Source organism: Bos javanicus, chromosome 7 (genome assembly GCF_032452875.1).
Source record: "Bos javanicus breed banteng chromosome 7, ARS-OSU_banteng_1.0, whole genome shotgun sequence".
NCBI classification, from domain to species: domain Eukaryota; kingdom Metazoa; phylum Chordata; class Mammalia; order Artiodactyla; family Bovidae; genus Bos; species Bos javanicus.
In genome coordinates this window covers 18,880,690-18,895,396 of record NC_083874.1, presented here as the reverse complement: position 1 = coordinate 18,895,396, position 14,707 = coordinate 18,880,690, and the positions used below count along the sequence as shown (strand labels likewise).

Here is a 14,707-nt window from a genome sequence, read left to right as displayed (position 1 = left end):
TCCCGTGGGTGAGAATCTCCTTCCGTGTGAAGGCTGGGTCACACTGCAGCATGCAGATGGACCACGTTGTGTTGATCCATCATCTGTGAGTGAGCTCTAGGTGTTTCCACCTCTTGGCCACTGTGAAGCTCGAAGCGGTCCAGCACCTGGTTTTGAACCTGAATCAGTGCATTGAGCACAAAGTACTATCTCTTGGTCTGCGATCAGCTATAGACTTTATACTGGAAAAGAATGCAGGGATTTTTAAATATAGGAAGCAAAAGCCACTGCCCTCCTCCAGCGGCAGCAGGTTTTCACCTGCTTGGCATTGCCCCTCACCCAGCTGCCTTGTGCCATCCTTCAGGTGTGCATACCTGTGCAGGTGTCTATGCCCCTGTGGGCATCATCTCTGGCCTGTTCCTCTCATGGGGAGGTCAGCTCTCCAGGGCCTCCCAGGCTTGCAGCTCAGTCTCCACCTGACTCTTCCTCCACACACTGCCTCCTGCATTGTTTGGTTGACAGCTGGGTTCGAACCCAGAAGTCTGGCTCAGAATCCAAACTCCATCCTTCCCCCCCTTTCCTCCTGTCTTCTCACTGACACGTCTTTATTGAGCCTGTGCTCTGTGCTGGGTCCTGTGCTTGGTGTGGGGAACATCAGGGAGATATAACCCCCGATCGTGGGGAGCGTCTGCTCTGTTAACACACGCACATCAGTCCATCAGACAGTTCCAGAAGGAGGAAAGTGCTGTTTTGAAAGCAGACAGGGTGTGGGGAGGCAGGACCATCCTGATGTTCCAGGGCACCTTGGGGAAGGGTCCTCTGTGCAGGGGACTGCAGCACCAGTGACAAGAGAGCCAGGGTAGATCCGTCAGGTGGTGTGACCTCCAGGTGCAGGAGCCTGGCAGCTAGGATGACCTGGGAGTCTCTTTTTTTTTTTTTGGCCACACTGATTGATCAGCTTGTAGGATCTTCGCTCCCTGACCAGAGATCGAATGTGGGCCCTTGGCAGTGAGAGCTCAGAGTCCTGACCACTGGACCGCTGGGAAGTTCCGACCTTGGTGTCTTTGATGAGCCTGGGGCAGCCGGGCTGGTCATGGGCTGCCAGGGGCCTCTGGGTGCGTGGTGGTGCCCCAGGGGACCATGGGTGGCCAGGATCACCTCTCACCTGCCCCATTCTCCCACAGGACTGCCTGGACAGGTCCTTCAAGGCCCAGGTGTTCAGCTGCCCGGCCTGTCGCTATGACCTGGGCCGGAGCTACACCATGACCGTGAACCAGCCACTGCAGGCCGTCCTCAGCCAGCTCTTCCCCGGCTATGGCAGCGGGCGGTGATCTTCAAGCACTTCTCGCCGAGTATTTTAAAAAAAGAAAAAAAACAAACGTTATCAGAGGGGTCCGTGGCCCCCATTTCGTTTTTAGTGGGCTTAACTTAAACATGTAGTTTTTTCCTCCACTCCCTAAAACTGCCTCGTCTTCCCGTTTTTTTTTTTTTTTATCTATGAATTTTTTCAGGAATTTGTATTATGGCTCAAAGGAAGGAACAAAGTTGGACTTCTCAGTGTTTTTATTTTGGTTTTAAACAAAAAGCCTGCAATTTTATGAGCAAAAAAAAACACAAAAAACAAAAAAAACCCAAAACAAAGTTTTTCAAAAAATGGTTTTTCTTCTGAGGATGGGATTAGAAACGAGTTGGTGTGAAGGCTGCTCGAGTTCCCAGAGTTGAGTTCTCAGCCATCCCCGCCACCGACTCGCAAGAAGGCACCGGGCTGCCTAGAACAATCTTTTCAAGGTTGGTGGGTCGGGCCCCCAGAGGTGAAGTTCCATCGCCTAAGACCCAGCGAGGCTGTGGTCCTGGGTGTCAGCACACCCAGGTGTTGGCCCCGCATCACCAGCAGGAAACTGTTCCAAGGAGAAGCAGAGAAGTCCCACTGGGGCCAGTTGAAATCCTCACCTCCAAGCCATCCCCCACCGGGCTGCCTCCGCGTCCCCACCGCACACAGAGGCCATGGGCCACCGGAGCAGAAACCTGGGGCCACACCGAAGCTACCTCCACCGGACCCTCCCCTCCGTGGGGGCCGACGCTCGGCCCAGCGCCGTCCCAGCCTGATGCCACGGAAGCCACGCCCGGGGCCACGTTCAAGTGCCTTTGGTCCCTCCTTCCTTTTCAACCTGGGGCTCTTTCTCAGCACTGAATTGACACTGCCAACCGGATTCTGAAACTGGGGTCCTCCAGTGCCTCCCTGGGGACCCCAGGTGAGCAAGTGGGGACGATCAGGGTTTTGTGGATCTTCGAAATTGAATTTTCAACTCACCAATTGGGAATTACAAGAGGGAAACCTTTTAAAATGAATAAACACCTTTTCCAAATGAAATTATTATTTTTTTTGTAGTTACTGTATATGTACCAAGGAAGCTAATAACTTTAGGGTTTGGTTGTGTTTTTTTTTTTTTTTGTCGGGGGAGTTTTGTATTTGGGGAATGATTCGTTAATGTTTCTAACTTTACCAAAGTTTGCAGCTTATACCTCAACAGAACAGGGATATTTTTAAGTCACATAACTGCAGACAAACTGGAGCAATACTGTTTTAAAAGTTTCTCTTTTTTTTCTTCATTATTAGGTGGTTTAATGTATTAGGAATAAACACCGAAATCCTGTGTAGGCTTTTTTTGTTTTTTTTACAAAGTTCAATATTCTCTGTCCAGGTTTTAGATTCTCAGAATAAATGTCTTTTACAGATGCATTTGATGGTGTCTTTTGTCTGCAAATTGTCTGCAAGTAGCCTACTAGGCACTTCTGTAACTTGTAACATGTTTTCTCTATCCAAAAAAACCCAGGATGCTAGACAAGTAGCATCATTTCCACTTTGCAGGTGTGAAAACAGGCCCAGAAGATCCAAATGATGGGCAGTGGTCCAGAGGGGCTGAGCTGGGCCTTCCAGCTTGGAACCAGAGGTCATTTAGTGTCACTAAGGGGGATGGCACTGTCCCCATTTACACTTGAAGAAACAGAGGCTGTCATAGGACCCTCACGAGGAAGGAGACTGGCCCTGCCTTAAGTGGGTGTCAGCAGCCTGGACCATCAGCTAGGGAACTGCTTTACCCTGGGGGGCCCTCTGCAGGCTTGGGGGGATGGGTGCACGTAGGGTGTGGAGACAGATGACCTGAAATGCCGTTTCCAGTGGAGTCCAGAGTCCAAGGATGAGGCACATTTTGCAGGTTTTCTCCTGTTTTTGGCTGTGCCTTCATGGCTTGGCTTGCAGGATCTTAGTTCCCCCACCAGGGATTGAATCCATACCCCCTGCAATAGAAGGACGGAATCTTAACCACTGGACCAGGGAATTCCCCAACCATGAGGCAAGTTTAAGAGTTCCAGGGAAGTTAACAGTGGTGAGTTCTGCAGATGCCAACCTACCACTGATACCTTGTCCTGATGGCTCTGTAATGCCGTGGGTGGATGTAAAAAATAATAAAGCTCTGCCTCTTCAGGACCTTCAAGTGTGTCCTTGAAAACATCATGCTAAGTCAAAGTAGTGCTAGTGGTGGTCAGCAATGTCCAACTCTTTGTGACCCCATGGACTATAATCCCCCAGGCTCTTCTGTCCACGAACTTCTCCAGGCAGGAATACTGGAATCAGTTGCCATGTCCTTCTCCAGGGGATCTAGTTACAAAAGATCACATATTTTCTCAGTCATAGGAAATGCTAAACACAGGGATCTATAGAGACAGAAGGCAGCTTCGTGTAGTGATGACAGGATGTGGTGAGGGATGGAGGAGGTGGGGAGCTAAAGGGTGCAGGGTTCTTTTGCAGGTGATAAAAATGTCCTAAATTTGGTGATGATTGCAATACCTGTGAATGCATTAGAATCCTTTGAATTGTGCGGTATGTGAGTTATATCTCAAGTCAAAGTGTGAACATGAAATAAAAATAAGAAAGAGGCCCTCCTATGAGGAGCCAAGAAATAATGTCCCCACGTGGGCTTATGTGTCTGCAGGGGGGCCACACATGGGAACAGGACACACCGAGGTATGTTGTCAAGATTGTAGAATATTTTTTGTTTCTCAAAAGTTAAGAAAGCTGTCATTCTTAGAAGTGAGCAAACCCCATGGACTTCCCTGGTCAACCAGTGGCTAAGACTTCGTGCTTCCAGTGCAAGGGAGCTAGATCCCATGTGCTACAACTAAGACCCAATGTAGCCAAATAAATATTTTAAAAAAGCCTAAAAAATGAACAAACCCCAGAAAAGTGTATGTGAACTGCTATGCAGAAAATAATTCCAATATTATGTGTATTGGGTTCCTGGTTGACTTTTGGTAGTTTTAATTTTATAGCAGTTTTATTGAGATATATTGCCCATGCCATAACATCCACTTAAAGTATACAGTGGGTTTTAATATATTTGTACAGTTGTATAATCATCTCTACCTAGTTCCAGAATTTCATTTCCCCTCAAAGATACCCAGTCCCTATTAGCAGTCATTTCCCACCCCTCCCCCAGCCCCTGGCAACCATCAACCCACTTTCTGTCTGCCAATTTGCCTGTTGTTGATATTTCATGTAATTAAATTCACAAGACAGTTTTTTGTGTCTGGCATCTCACAGCATCGTGTTCTCAAGGCCCATCCACACTGTAACAAGTGTCAGGGCTTCATTCTTCATGGCTGAGTAATACTCCAGTTTGAGGTTGGACCACCTTTTAAAATTTATGTGGTTGCTTTTTTCTTTTTTTAATGTAAATCTTCCCTTTTCTCCCTCCACTCCATGCTATAAAATTAATAACCCTTGAAAAAGGCTGAGCACCAAAGAATTGATGCCTTTGAGCTGTGGTGTTGGAGAAGACTCTTGAGAGTCCCTTGGAGTGCAGGGAGATCAAACCAGTCAGTCCTAAAGGAAATCAACCCTGATTTTAATAATAATTGGAAGGAATATTAGTTGGAAGGACTGATGTTGAAGCTGAAGCTCCAATACTTGGGCCATCTGGTGTGAAGAGCTGACTCATTGGAAAAGACCCTGATGCTGGGAAAGATTGAAGGTGGGAGGAGAAGGGGCCGATGGAGGATGAGATGGCTGTATGGCATCACTGATTCAATGGACATGAGTTTGAGCAAACTCCCGGAGATGGTGAAGGACATGGAAACCTGTTGTGCTGCAGTCCATGGAGTCAGAAAGAGTCAGACATGACTAAGTGACTGAACAACAATAATCCTTTAGAACATTTGTAAATTGAAGATGAAGAAAAAGCCAAAGTATATGATCCTGACCCCAGAGGGTTAATATTTTTAGACTTCATTTGTACATGTGTGTTGGCATGGCAACATTCAACCTTGGAACACCTGAGGCATAGACAGACAGGTTAAGTGACTTACCCGAACACATGGCAAAGCCAGGGTACATACTTGTTTATAGATGTTTCTCTATGTTTTATATACAAATTTAAAGAGTAACATTAGGACAGTAGTGTATGTACTTTCTTGTGCCTGTTGATGGGGTAGCCACTTTATCCAGCATCTAAACAACCACATGAGCCGTGTGTGGTCTGGTGTTTGCAGTATTGGCATCAGTTCAGTTCAGTCGCTCAGTCGTGTCCAACTCTTTGCAACCCCATGAATCGCAGCACGCCAGGCCTCCCTGTCCATCAGCAACTCCCGGAGTTCACTCAAACTCATGTCCATTGAGTCAGTGATGCCATCCAGCCATCTCACCCTCTGTCATCCCCTTCTCCTCCTGCCCCCAATCCCTCCTAGCATCAGGGTCTTTTCCAATGAGTCAATTCAATCGCTCCATCATGTCTGACTCTTTTCGACCCCATGAATCACAGCATGCCAGGCCTCCCTGTCCATCAACAACTCCCAGAGTTAACCCAAATTCATGTGCGTCGAGTTGGTGATGCCATCCAGCCATCTCATCCTCTATTGTTCCCTTCTCCTCCTGCCCCCAATCCCTCCCAGCATCAGGGTCTTTTCCAACGAGTCAACTCTTGGCATGAGGTGGCCAAAGTATTGGAGTTTCAGCTTCAACATCAGTCCTTCCAATGAACACCCACGACTGATCTTCAGAATGGACTGGTTGGATCTCCTTGCAGTCCAAGGGACTCTCAAGAGTCTTCTCCAACACCACAGTTCAAAAGCATCAATTCTTCGGCACTCAGCTTTCTTCACAGTCTAACTCTCACATCCATACACGACCACTGGAAAAACCATAGCCTTGACTAGATGGACCTTTGTTGGCAAAATAATATCTCTGCTTTTCAATATGCTATCTAGGTTGGTCATAACTTTCCTTCCAAGGAGTAAGGGCCTTTTAATTTCATGGCTGAAATCACCATCTACAGTGATTTTCGAGCCCCAAAAATAAAGTCTGACACTGTTTCCCCATCTATTTCCCATGAAGTGATAGGACCAGATGCCATGATCTTAATTTTCTGACTGTTGAGCCTTAAGCCAAATTTTCACTCTCCTCTTTCACTTTCATCAAGAGGCTTTTTAGTTCCTCTTCACTTTCTGCCATAAGAGTGGTGTCATCTGCATATCTGAGGTTATTGATATTTCTCCCGGCAATCTTGATTCCAGCTTGTGCTTATTCCAGCCCAGCGTTTCTCATGATGTACTTTGCATATAAGTTAAATAAGCAGGGTGACAATATACAGCCTTGCTGCTGCTACTGCTACTGCTGCTAAGTCGCTTCAGTCGTGTCCAACTCTGTACGACCCCATAGAAGGCAGCCCACCAGGCTCCCCTGTCCCTGGGATTCTCCAGGCAAGAACACTGGAGTGGGTTGCCATTTCCTTCTCCAATGCAAGAAAGTGAAAAGTGAAAGTGAAGTCACTCAGTCGTGTCTGACTCTTAGCGACCCCATGGACTGCAGCCTACCAGGCTCCTCTGTCCATGGGATTTTCCAGGCAAGAGTACTGGAGTGGGGTGCCATTGCCTTCTCCCCACATACAGGTCAGTGCATAGCAAATCAGCACAAGTTACATACAGCCTTGACGTACTCCTTTTCCTATTTGGAACCAGTCTGTTGTTCCATGTCCAGTTCTAACTGTTGCTTCCTGACCTGCATATAGGTTTCTCAAGAGGCAGGTCAGGTGGTCTGGTATTCCCATCTCTTTTAGAATTTTCCACAGTTGATTGTGATCCACACAGTCAAAGGCTTTGGCATAGTCAATAAAGCAGAAATAGATGTTTTTCTGGAACTCTCTTGCTTTTTCATGATCCAGTGGATGTTGGCAATTTGATCTCTGTTTCCTCTGCCTTTTCTAAAACCAGCTTGAACATCTGGAAGTTCACAGTTCACGTATTGCTGAAGCCTGGCTTGGAGAATTTTGAGCATTACTTTACTAGCATGTGAGATGAGTGCAATTGTGTGGTAGTTTGAGCATTCTTTGGCATTGCCTTTCTTTGGAATTGGAGTGAAAACACCTTTTCTAGTCCTGTGGCCACTGCTGAGTTTTCCAAATTTGCTGGCATATTGAGTGCAGCACTTTCACAGCATCATCTTTCAGGATTTGAAATAGCTCCACTGGAATTCCATCACCTCCACTAGCTTTGTTCATGGTGATGCTTTCTAAGGCCCACTTGACTTCACATTCCAGGATGTCTTACTTAGTCATAAAAAAGAACCAAATCATGCTATTTGCAACAACATGGATGGACATAGAGATTCTCATACTAAGTAAGCCAGACAAAGACAAACAACATGATATCACTTTCATGTGAAATCTAAAATATGATACAAACAAAGTTATTTACAAAACAGAAATAGACTCAGATTTAGAAAACAAACTTATGGTTACCAAAGGGGAAAGATGGTAGAGGAAGGGATAAATATATATAAAAACTGAATCCCTTTGCTGTACATCAGAAACTAATACTGTATTATAAGTCAACTACACTAGAATTGTTTTAAAAAAAAAAAAGGAACTTGAGAAAACATTTAACTCCTAAGCAAAATTGGAAAGCTGACAACCTATTTAGGTACTCTGATTTTAAAAAAATCAGAGTCTGTGAAATCCAAGCACCTGGAATTCACTGTCATATGGGGTAAAAAACTAAGTAGAAAAAAAAAAAAAACACTTCAGGTGGGAGGGGGAGAATCCCTTTAGGATTGCATTTTTTGAGGCCCTATTAAGGCTACCAGGTTATATTTCTGTCTTTCCCACGGGTTAGGGAGTTCCTTGGGAGCAGTTACTGTTTCCTGTTTTTTAAGTTAAATTTTAACTGCACAAGGGAATATCTGAATATAGCCCCCACGAGGCCACAAAACACCCTAGAGCAGATTAACCTCCTCACCAGCTACCCTTTTTAAACCAACCTGAATCCCTCCTCTCCCGAAGATTTACTTTTCTCAGTTTGGGGATGGCCTTGTTCTGTGTGGGGCTACAGGCAGGTGGCCCTTAGAAACCACACAGCCATGAGTTGCCCTGCATTCCTTTCCATAAGGTATTGGGTTCTGCACCATCCTGCAGCTGTCCACACGGGTGTAGGGGGGGATCATTCCTTGAGCGTACTTGTAAATCTACCCCTTTTTAATGGCTACATAGTTAAAAATATTCCAAAGTTAGTTATTTATCTAATCTACAGGTGGATGTTTAGAGCACAACACTGGAAACACATGAGTACAGAACTGCAGCTGCTGCTGCTGCTAAGTCGCTTCAGTCGTGTCCGACTCTGTGCGACCCCATAGATGGCAGCCCACCAGGGTCCCCCGTCCCTGGGATTCTCCAGGCAAGAACACTGGAGTGGGCTGCCATTTCCTTCTCCAGTGCATGAAAGTGAAAAGTGAAGTGAAGTCACTCAGTCGTGTCCTACTCTTAGCGACCCCATGGACTGCAGCCCACCAGGCTCCTCTGTCTATGGGATTTTCCAGGCAAGAGTACTGGAGTGGGGTGCCATTGCCTTCTCCACCTAACTGCAGCAGTATCCTTGAACTAGGCAAGCTCCAAACTCCGCAGCCTTTTCAGAGTCCAGGACCTCCAGAAACAGACCGTAGGTGCCCTAGCCACGTTATTAGGAAATGTCCAGTTGTCCGATTGATACTCTGCCAGATGAAAAGGGGCGTGGCCAGCTACTGCCTGGCATGCAATTAATAACCGTCATGATGATGATCGTACAAACCTTAATTACATGCTCACTTTGCCAAGTCACATCATCAACCGATTTACCTGCCTCCTCTCACCTGACTTAAACTTTTCAGGAGAGGGGCAAACGGTGAGGGATTCTATCGCTCTTGTATCTATTTCACAGGGGAAACGAGGCCCAACGACGTTACTTCGCTGGGGGCCGACCATCGTGAGGCTTGTGGGCCCAGCTGAGCTTTGAACTTAAGTCAGGACGCACCAAACTCCTCGCCTCTCTTACGTTTTAGGGATCTCGCAGAAGGTCACCTAGCTTTATCCGAAAGCCTTTGCAAAGTTTTGTAGATTGTGACAGATTGGAATTTTTGAGTGGTGGGGGAGAAAGGAGAAATGGAGGCAGAGGCGCTTGCTGTTTGAGTTTTACTTCTCCAGTTCTCAGTGCAAGTTATCTTTGCTACCTCCTGACTGTGCGAATTGGAAAACGTTGAGCCCAGTTTCCGGCTCTGGGTCTCGAACCCCTTCTCCGAAGCCTTCAGGCGCGGTGCTGATGCTGTGCTGAGTCTCACGTACTCAGCTGCAGCCTGATAACCGGGGCGGGATTCGGGCCGTGATTGGCACCCGCTCCTGCCAGTCCGCGCCTGGGGCTGATCCCGTAAGCCAATATTCTCTTGCCCCCTTGCGGTCGTTGGGCGGTCCCCGAGGCGCCCTTGTCAATCCGAGGCCTAGAGCCGTCGGGTTGGTCGCAGCCTCTTAGCTGGCGTGCGCAGCCTGCAATGAGAACCGAGCCGGTCACCGGGCACGTGGGTAGGCGCCGGCGTGTCCCCAGCGGCCGGCCAATGGCGAGGCGAGGCCGGTGGCTGCGCCCGCCCAATCGAGGCGCGCGGGGGGCGGGCCGTGAAGTGTTGATGGGCCCGGTGGAGGGGAGGGGCGGAGCTGTCAGCGACAGCCAATAGGCGCGCGGGCGTGGGCTCGGGGGCCAATGGTAGCCGGGGCGGAGCTGGCGCGCGGCCTTATAAGCCCCGCCCGGGGCGCTCGCGGAGGGCTCGGCCGCCAGCGACCGAGCGGGGCCCGGCCCGAGTGGGGCCTGGGGGTGCGACGCCGAGGGCGGGGGAGCGCGCGCCGCTGCTCCGGACCGGGCCGCGCGCGCCGCCTCAGGTGAGCCCGCGGGGAGGCGGCCGCCGCGTCCGAGCGCGGGCCCCGCCGCCACTGCCGCCCCCGCGCCGCGCCCGGGGCTGCGGGCGGGCGGGCGGGCGGGCGCCCGGGACTCGAGGCCCAGGCCTCGGGCGCGGCCTGCTCGGGCCGCGGCCGCTGCGCTTTGTCCGGGCCCGCGAGGCGGTTGGGGGCGTTAACCGCCCGGCCCTGGGCGCCCGCCCGGCTTCGGGCGGGGGCGGTGCGGCTGGACAATGGCGGGGCCAGGGGCGGGAGGCGGGGGCGCCCTCCCCGGGTCGGAGGCGTGCGGGGGCTGGGCCGGGGCGTCCCTGCCGGCCCCGCACAAAAGATGACAGCGTGGGTGGCCCGGCCCGGCTGGCCCTGCTTGGCGGGGCCCTCCTCTTCCATTATTCACAAGAATCCTAATAATTAAAAAAAAAATAATAAAGAGACAGAGATCCCAGGCCCTGGGATCAACCCGCCTGCATTTCCGGCCCTTTGGGAATCGGCGGGGTAAACGGGGCGCTTCCCAGTGGTGTCCCCCGAAATGTCCATCATTGCATCTCACCATACTGCCCGAGTCAATCCGCGGTGCCATCGCGGCTTCCAAACTCGCACCCCATTTCCCTGAGCCTCCCCTAAAATAAGCATGCAGTCTGGATTTCTCGTTTAAAAAAATGTATCCACTTGCTATGCACAGAACTGTTTCCAGACGCGTTCCCCCAGGGCCTACCCATCTCTGCCCGGTCGCCATCTCAAAGCCCCCCTTCTCTGTAGAGGTAAATCCTGAAGTCGCTCCCACGGGGACCCCCTGGGCTGCCCTTTGCAGCCGCTTGGGAGCTGGGGGACGGATTCCTGCCCAAAGGGACCTGCCCCAGATCTTCCAGGGCCTGGGTCTCCACCCAGTGGGCGCGATGACACCAGGCAGAATGGTGTGCAGGTCCACGGGGGCCAAGGTGGAAGGTCTACCAAGGATTTTTTTTCCCCCGGGGGCGGGGGAGACGTGGACTGCTCCCTGGCGTGTCCCATCTGTTTGGTCCTGGAGGATCTCTTGTTTTAATAATTCAGGTGCACCTGGGAACTGTTTCCCCAGTTATGAAACTAGTGAGAAGGTTCTGTTAAGTGGAGCCGAACGATCCTGTAAATACGTGGTGTGTGTCCTTTTCCATGTATTTCTGTCCGCGGCATCGATTCAGAAGCTCCTTCGGGTCCCACTGGGTGCCAGCACTGTCTTAGAGTCGGAGGTTACTCTCCCCAGCCCTCCGCAGCCATTTCTGCAAATGTCCCCAGGCTGGAGGAAAGCCCTAAGAGGGGCTCATTACAAGAGTCCTCTGGGCTTTGCTCGCTGCCTTGCAAGAGCTGATGGCTCCCCTAATTCTGAAATAATAGTTTCCTTATGAGGCATCGGGAGGGTTTGTCAACTCCTGGGTCAGCCTTTCCTCGCCACCTTTGCAGAAGCAGCGGGCAGCCTCTTTTCCTCCCGCAGTTTGCTCTTTGGAACCCCGAAAGGATGGAGTGTAAGAATCTGGAGTCAACTTGCGATGATCTGAGGGGAGGGGTTCTGAAACTCGCCGGCCCTCTTTCCGTGTTTCTGATTGGACGCTTGGCAAACGTTGGCGCTCCTCTCTGGTGCAGTGGGCACCTCCACGGTCAGACTGCCCCGCCCCGGGGGGAGGTCACTGAGGGGAGGTCACTCCGAGGGGAGCGGAGGTGCAGTTAGAGAAATGCTCCCAGGTTTTGCAGCGATTCAAGCAGATACTGTGTCACGCGCTGCGTGTGCGTGTGTGCATGTGTGTGCGTGTGTGTGCGAGCGAGTGTGCGTGTAGCTACTGAGATGATAGGTATACAGGTCTTACTAACAATTGGTTTTCTCACCTTTTCTAATTCTTGCCTCTCTGGGGAGTGGGCTGCTAAGGAGGTGTTAAGAGCTTAAAGGTACGGGCTAATCGGTCATTCCGGACCCCGCCCTCCCTTTGTTGTACTTTTCTGTCTCCTGGCGAGACTAGTCCCTAGTCCCTTGGGGTGATGTTGGGGGCCCTCCATGCCCCTCTCTTCCAGGCTGGCCTCTCTGCTGTACTTGACCTCGAATTTCCCCACCTCCTATGCATTTTTTTGCCCCTGCCCTCCTGTGCCCCGCCTCTTCCTGGCCCATCAGAACCTCAGCTCCAGGGAACCCATCTGTCCCTTGGTTCCATCTGACACTCACCTGGCCTGGGCACGTTGTGTTTTGAGCTCTGGGGCAGGTTGCTTGGGTCCCTAACTTCAGGGGATGCTGGGTCTGGCGGGTGAATATACTGAGGTGTGGGCATACTGCCCACCACCGCCCCCCCCCCCTCGCCGGCTCAGGGAGTGGGCATGACAGGCTGAGAGGGGTGAGGGCTAAAATATGGTCGAACGACCATTTCTGGGTGACTCTTCTGGGGATCTGCAAGTGTGTGTGGGGTGGCAGGTTCAGAGTTGTGAGACCTTGCACAGGTCACTTGCTCAAGAGTAAAGCTGAGGGGGTGGTCACCCAACGTTCCCAAACCTCCTGGTCAGGGCTGGTGGGTGGGGTGGACAACAGACTATGGGCAGACTGCAGGGCTGTGAGGCCCCCCACCCTTGTATCTCCCCCCCAGGGGCTCCTGGCTGTGCTCCAGAGACCTGCTCCCAGGCTCAGCGGGGCCTTAGCACCAGAGCTCTGACCCAGCGGAGGGCTTGACCCTGGATTCCCTTCTGACTGTGTTCTCTTTGGTGTTCCTGGATTCCTGCCCTGATCTCCATTGCCCAGAGTCTAAAAGAACTGGGTTCAGCGCCCTTCTCTGGGGCAGGTCCCTTCATGACTCTGGGCCTGGCTTTCCTTATCTGTAAAATGGGTATAATAAGAGCCCATACCAGGGATCAAAGGGGATAAGAGTCAGGGAAGGGCTTCACAGGCACCAGGGTGCTCTGTGCTCTGAATCCAGCGCTGGTTTCTTACTGCCCTTACATCCCTCCCTGACCTGCCCTGCCCACGTTCAGGGCTGGGTTCTCTTGTGGGAGGGGTGCTGTCCTGGACACTGGGGTATTGAGCAGCATCCCTGGCCCCCATCCTGGTGATACCAGGAGTACTCCCTCCCAGTTGTGACAACCACAGATGTCCCCAGACGTGGGCCAGTGCCTTCTAGGGGGCACAGTTGGCCCCCCAAGCGATCCCCTCTCACTTAATCTTTAACCTCACAACAGCTTGATATATATAAAATATTTTACCTTGACCCTGATCAACCTCAAGTTCTGAGTCCCTTTGTTTCTTCCAAAAAGAAAGACGCTTCCAAAAGGGAGGCGCTCCTATTTGCAAAGTGTGTCCAGCCCACACTCTGCCACCTTGCCCCCTGGAGGAGAGGAGCTCACCTGCAGATGCACCCAGCAGGGGGCTGGCCAGGTGTGAAGTGGGGATCTCCTGACCCCCACACGGCCCCCACCCAGGCTTCCACCCACTCATGGGATCTGGAAGTGTGTAGGAGGCAGCAGGTTTAGAGCTGCGTGACCCCTACCTGTCTGTTGGCTTTGGCCGTTTTCTTCAGGTCGGCTCTGAGGTGAGTCACTGCTGTCATCTCTCTTCCTGAGGGTGGTGCCCACGGTTCCGGGACTGTTACTGTGCCAGCTGCAGGTGCTTTCTGCACAATTCACTGGACTACCAAACTTACTCACAAAGCTCTGTGCCGCCTCAAGGCCCGAGGGAATCCGGGAATCGACCGTGTGGTTGGTGGGATTGGTTTTGAGTTTATTCCGGGCTTTGATGTGTTCAGGGAGTGTCTCGTGGGCTGGACAAGGCGTCCCAACTAGTCTGTCAATTCCTACTCCGGCTCCCTTGAAGGGCTTTTAGAAACTTGAAAAACCATCTTTCTTTGCTCAGGACCCTCCAAGGGCTTCTTGTTGTCCTAGGAAAAAGTTGCAGACCCTTTGAGGGGTGCTCCACTTCCCACCCAGCCCCCATGCCTGCTCCTTTCAGTTGAAACCACCTTAACTCCCTTCTCTTACTGCCTCAGGGCCTTTACACTTGCTGTTCCCTCTGCCAGGATGCTGTTCCCTCAGGTCTCTACCCAGCTGGCTCCTGGTCATTCAGGACCCAGAGAGGCCATCCCTGACCCTGCTGCCCAAGTTCACCCTTTTGTCTACTTTTCTCTCCGTGCTGCCTTTCCTTCTTTGTATTCAGCACTACCAGAGATGCACATCAGTCTGTTTACATATTTATTGTCTGTCTCATCCAGTAGGGCCTACGGTTTTCCTGTAAAGGGTTAGAGAGTAATGATTTTCAGCCTTGCAGGTGGGACAGTCTCCATTCTGACCACTCCTGTCTGCCCTTATAATACAAAGTACAGAAGCCAGTGATTGCGGCTTTGTTCCAATAAAACTTTATTTGTGGTCATGGAAATGTGAATTTCACATACATTTCACATATGATGAACTATCTTTCTTCTGTTGATCCTGCCACCCACCCAACCATTAAAAGCCATTAAAACCATTTGGGGCTTGTACAGAAACAGGAG

The 14,707-nt window shown here is 51.0% G+C and overlaps 2 protein-coding genes across 6 annotated transcripts in view; both read left to right on the top strand.

The window, feature by feature from the left end:
* UHRF1 (ubiquitin like with PHD and ring finger domains 1) overlaps positions 1-2,719 on the top strand; it is a 33,917-nt gene extending 31,198 nt beyond the window's left edge. For all 4 annotated transcript variants that reach the window (XM_061422568.1, XM_061422570.1, XM_061422571.1 and 1 more), the window contains one exon: positions 1,164-2,719. In XM_061422568.1, coding sequence (XP_061278552.1) covers positions 1,164-1,310 — 147 coding nt within the window. In that variant the 3' untranslated portion in view covers positions 1,311-2,719. The remainder of the gene's footprint in view (positions 1-1,163) is intronic.
* Positions 2,720-10,092: 7,373 nt separating this feature from the next.
* KDM4B (lysine demethylase 4B) overlaps positions 10,093-14,707 on the top strand; it is a 121,159-nt gene continuing 116,544 nt past the window's right edge. For both annotated transcript variants that reach the window (XM_061422567.1, XM_061422566.1), the window contains exon 1: positions 10,093-10,205. The gene's annotated coding sequence lies outside the window, so the exon portion shown is untranslated. The remainder of the gene's footprint in view (positions 10,206-14,707) is intronic.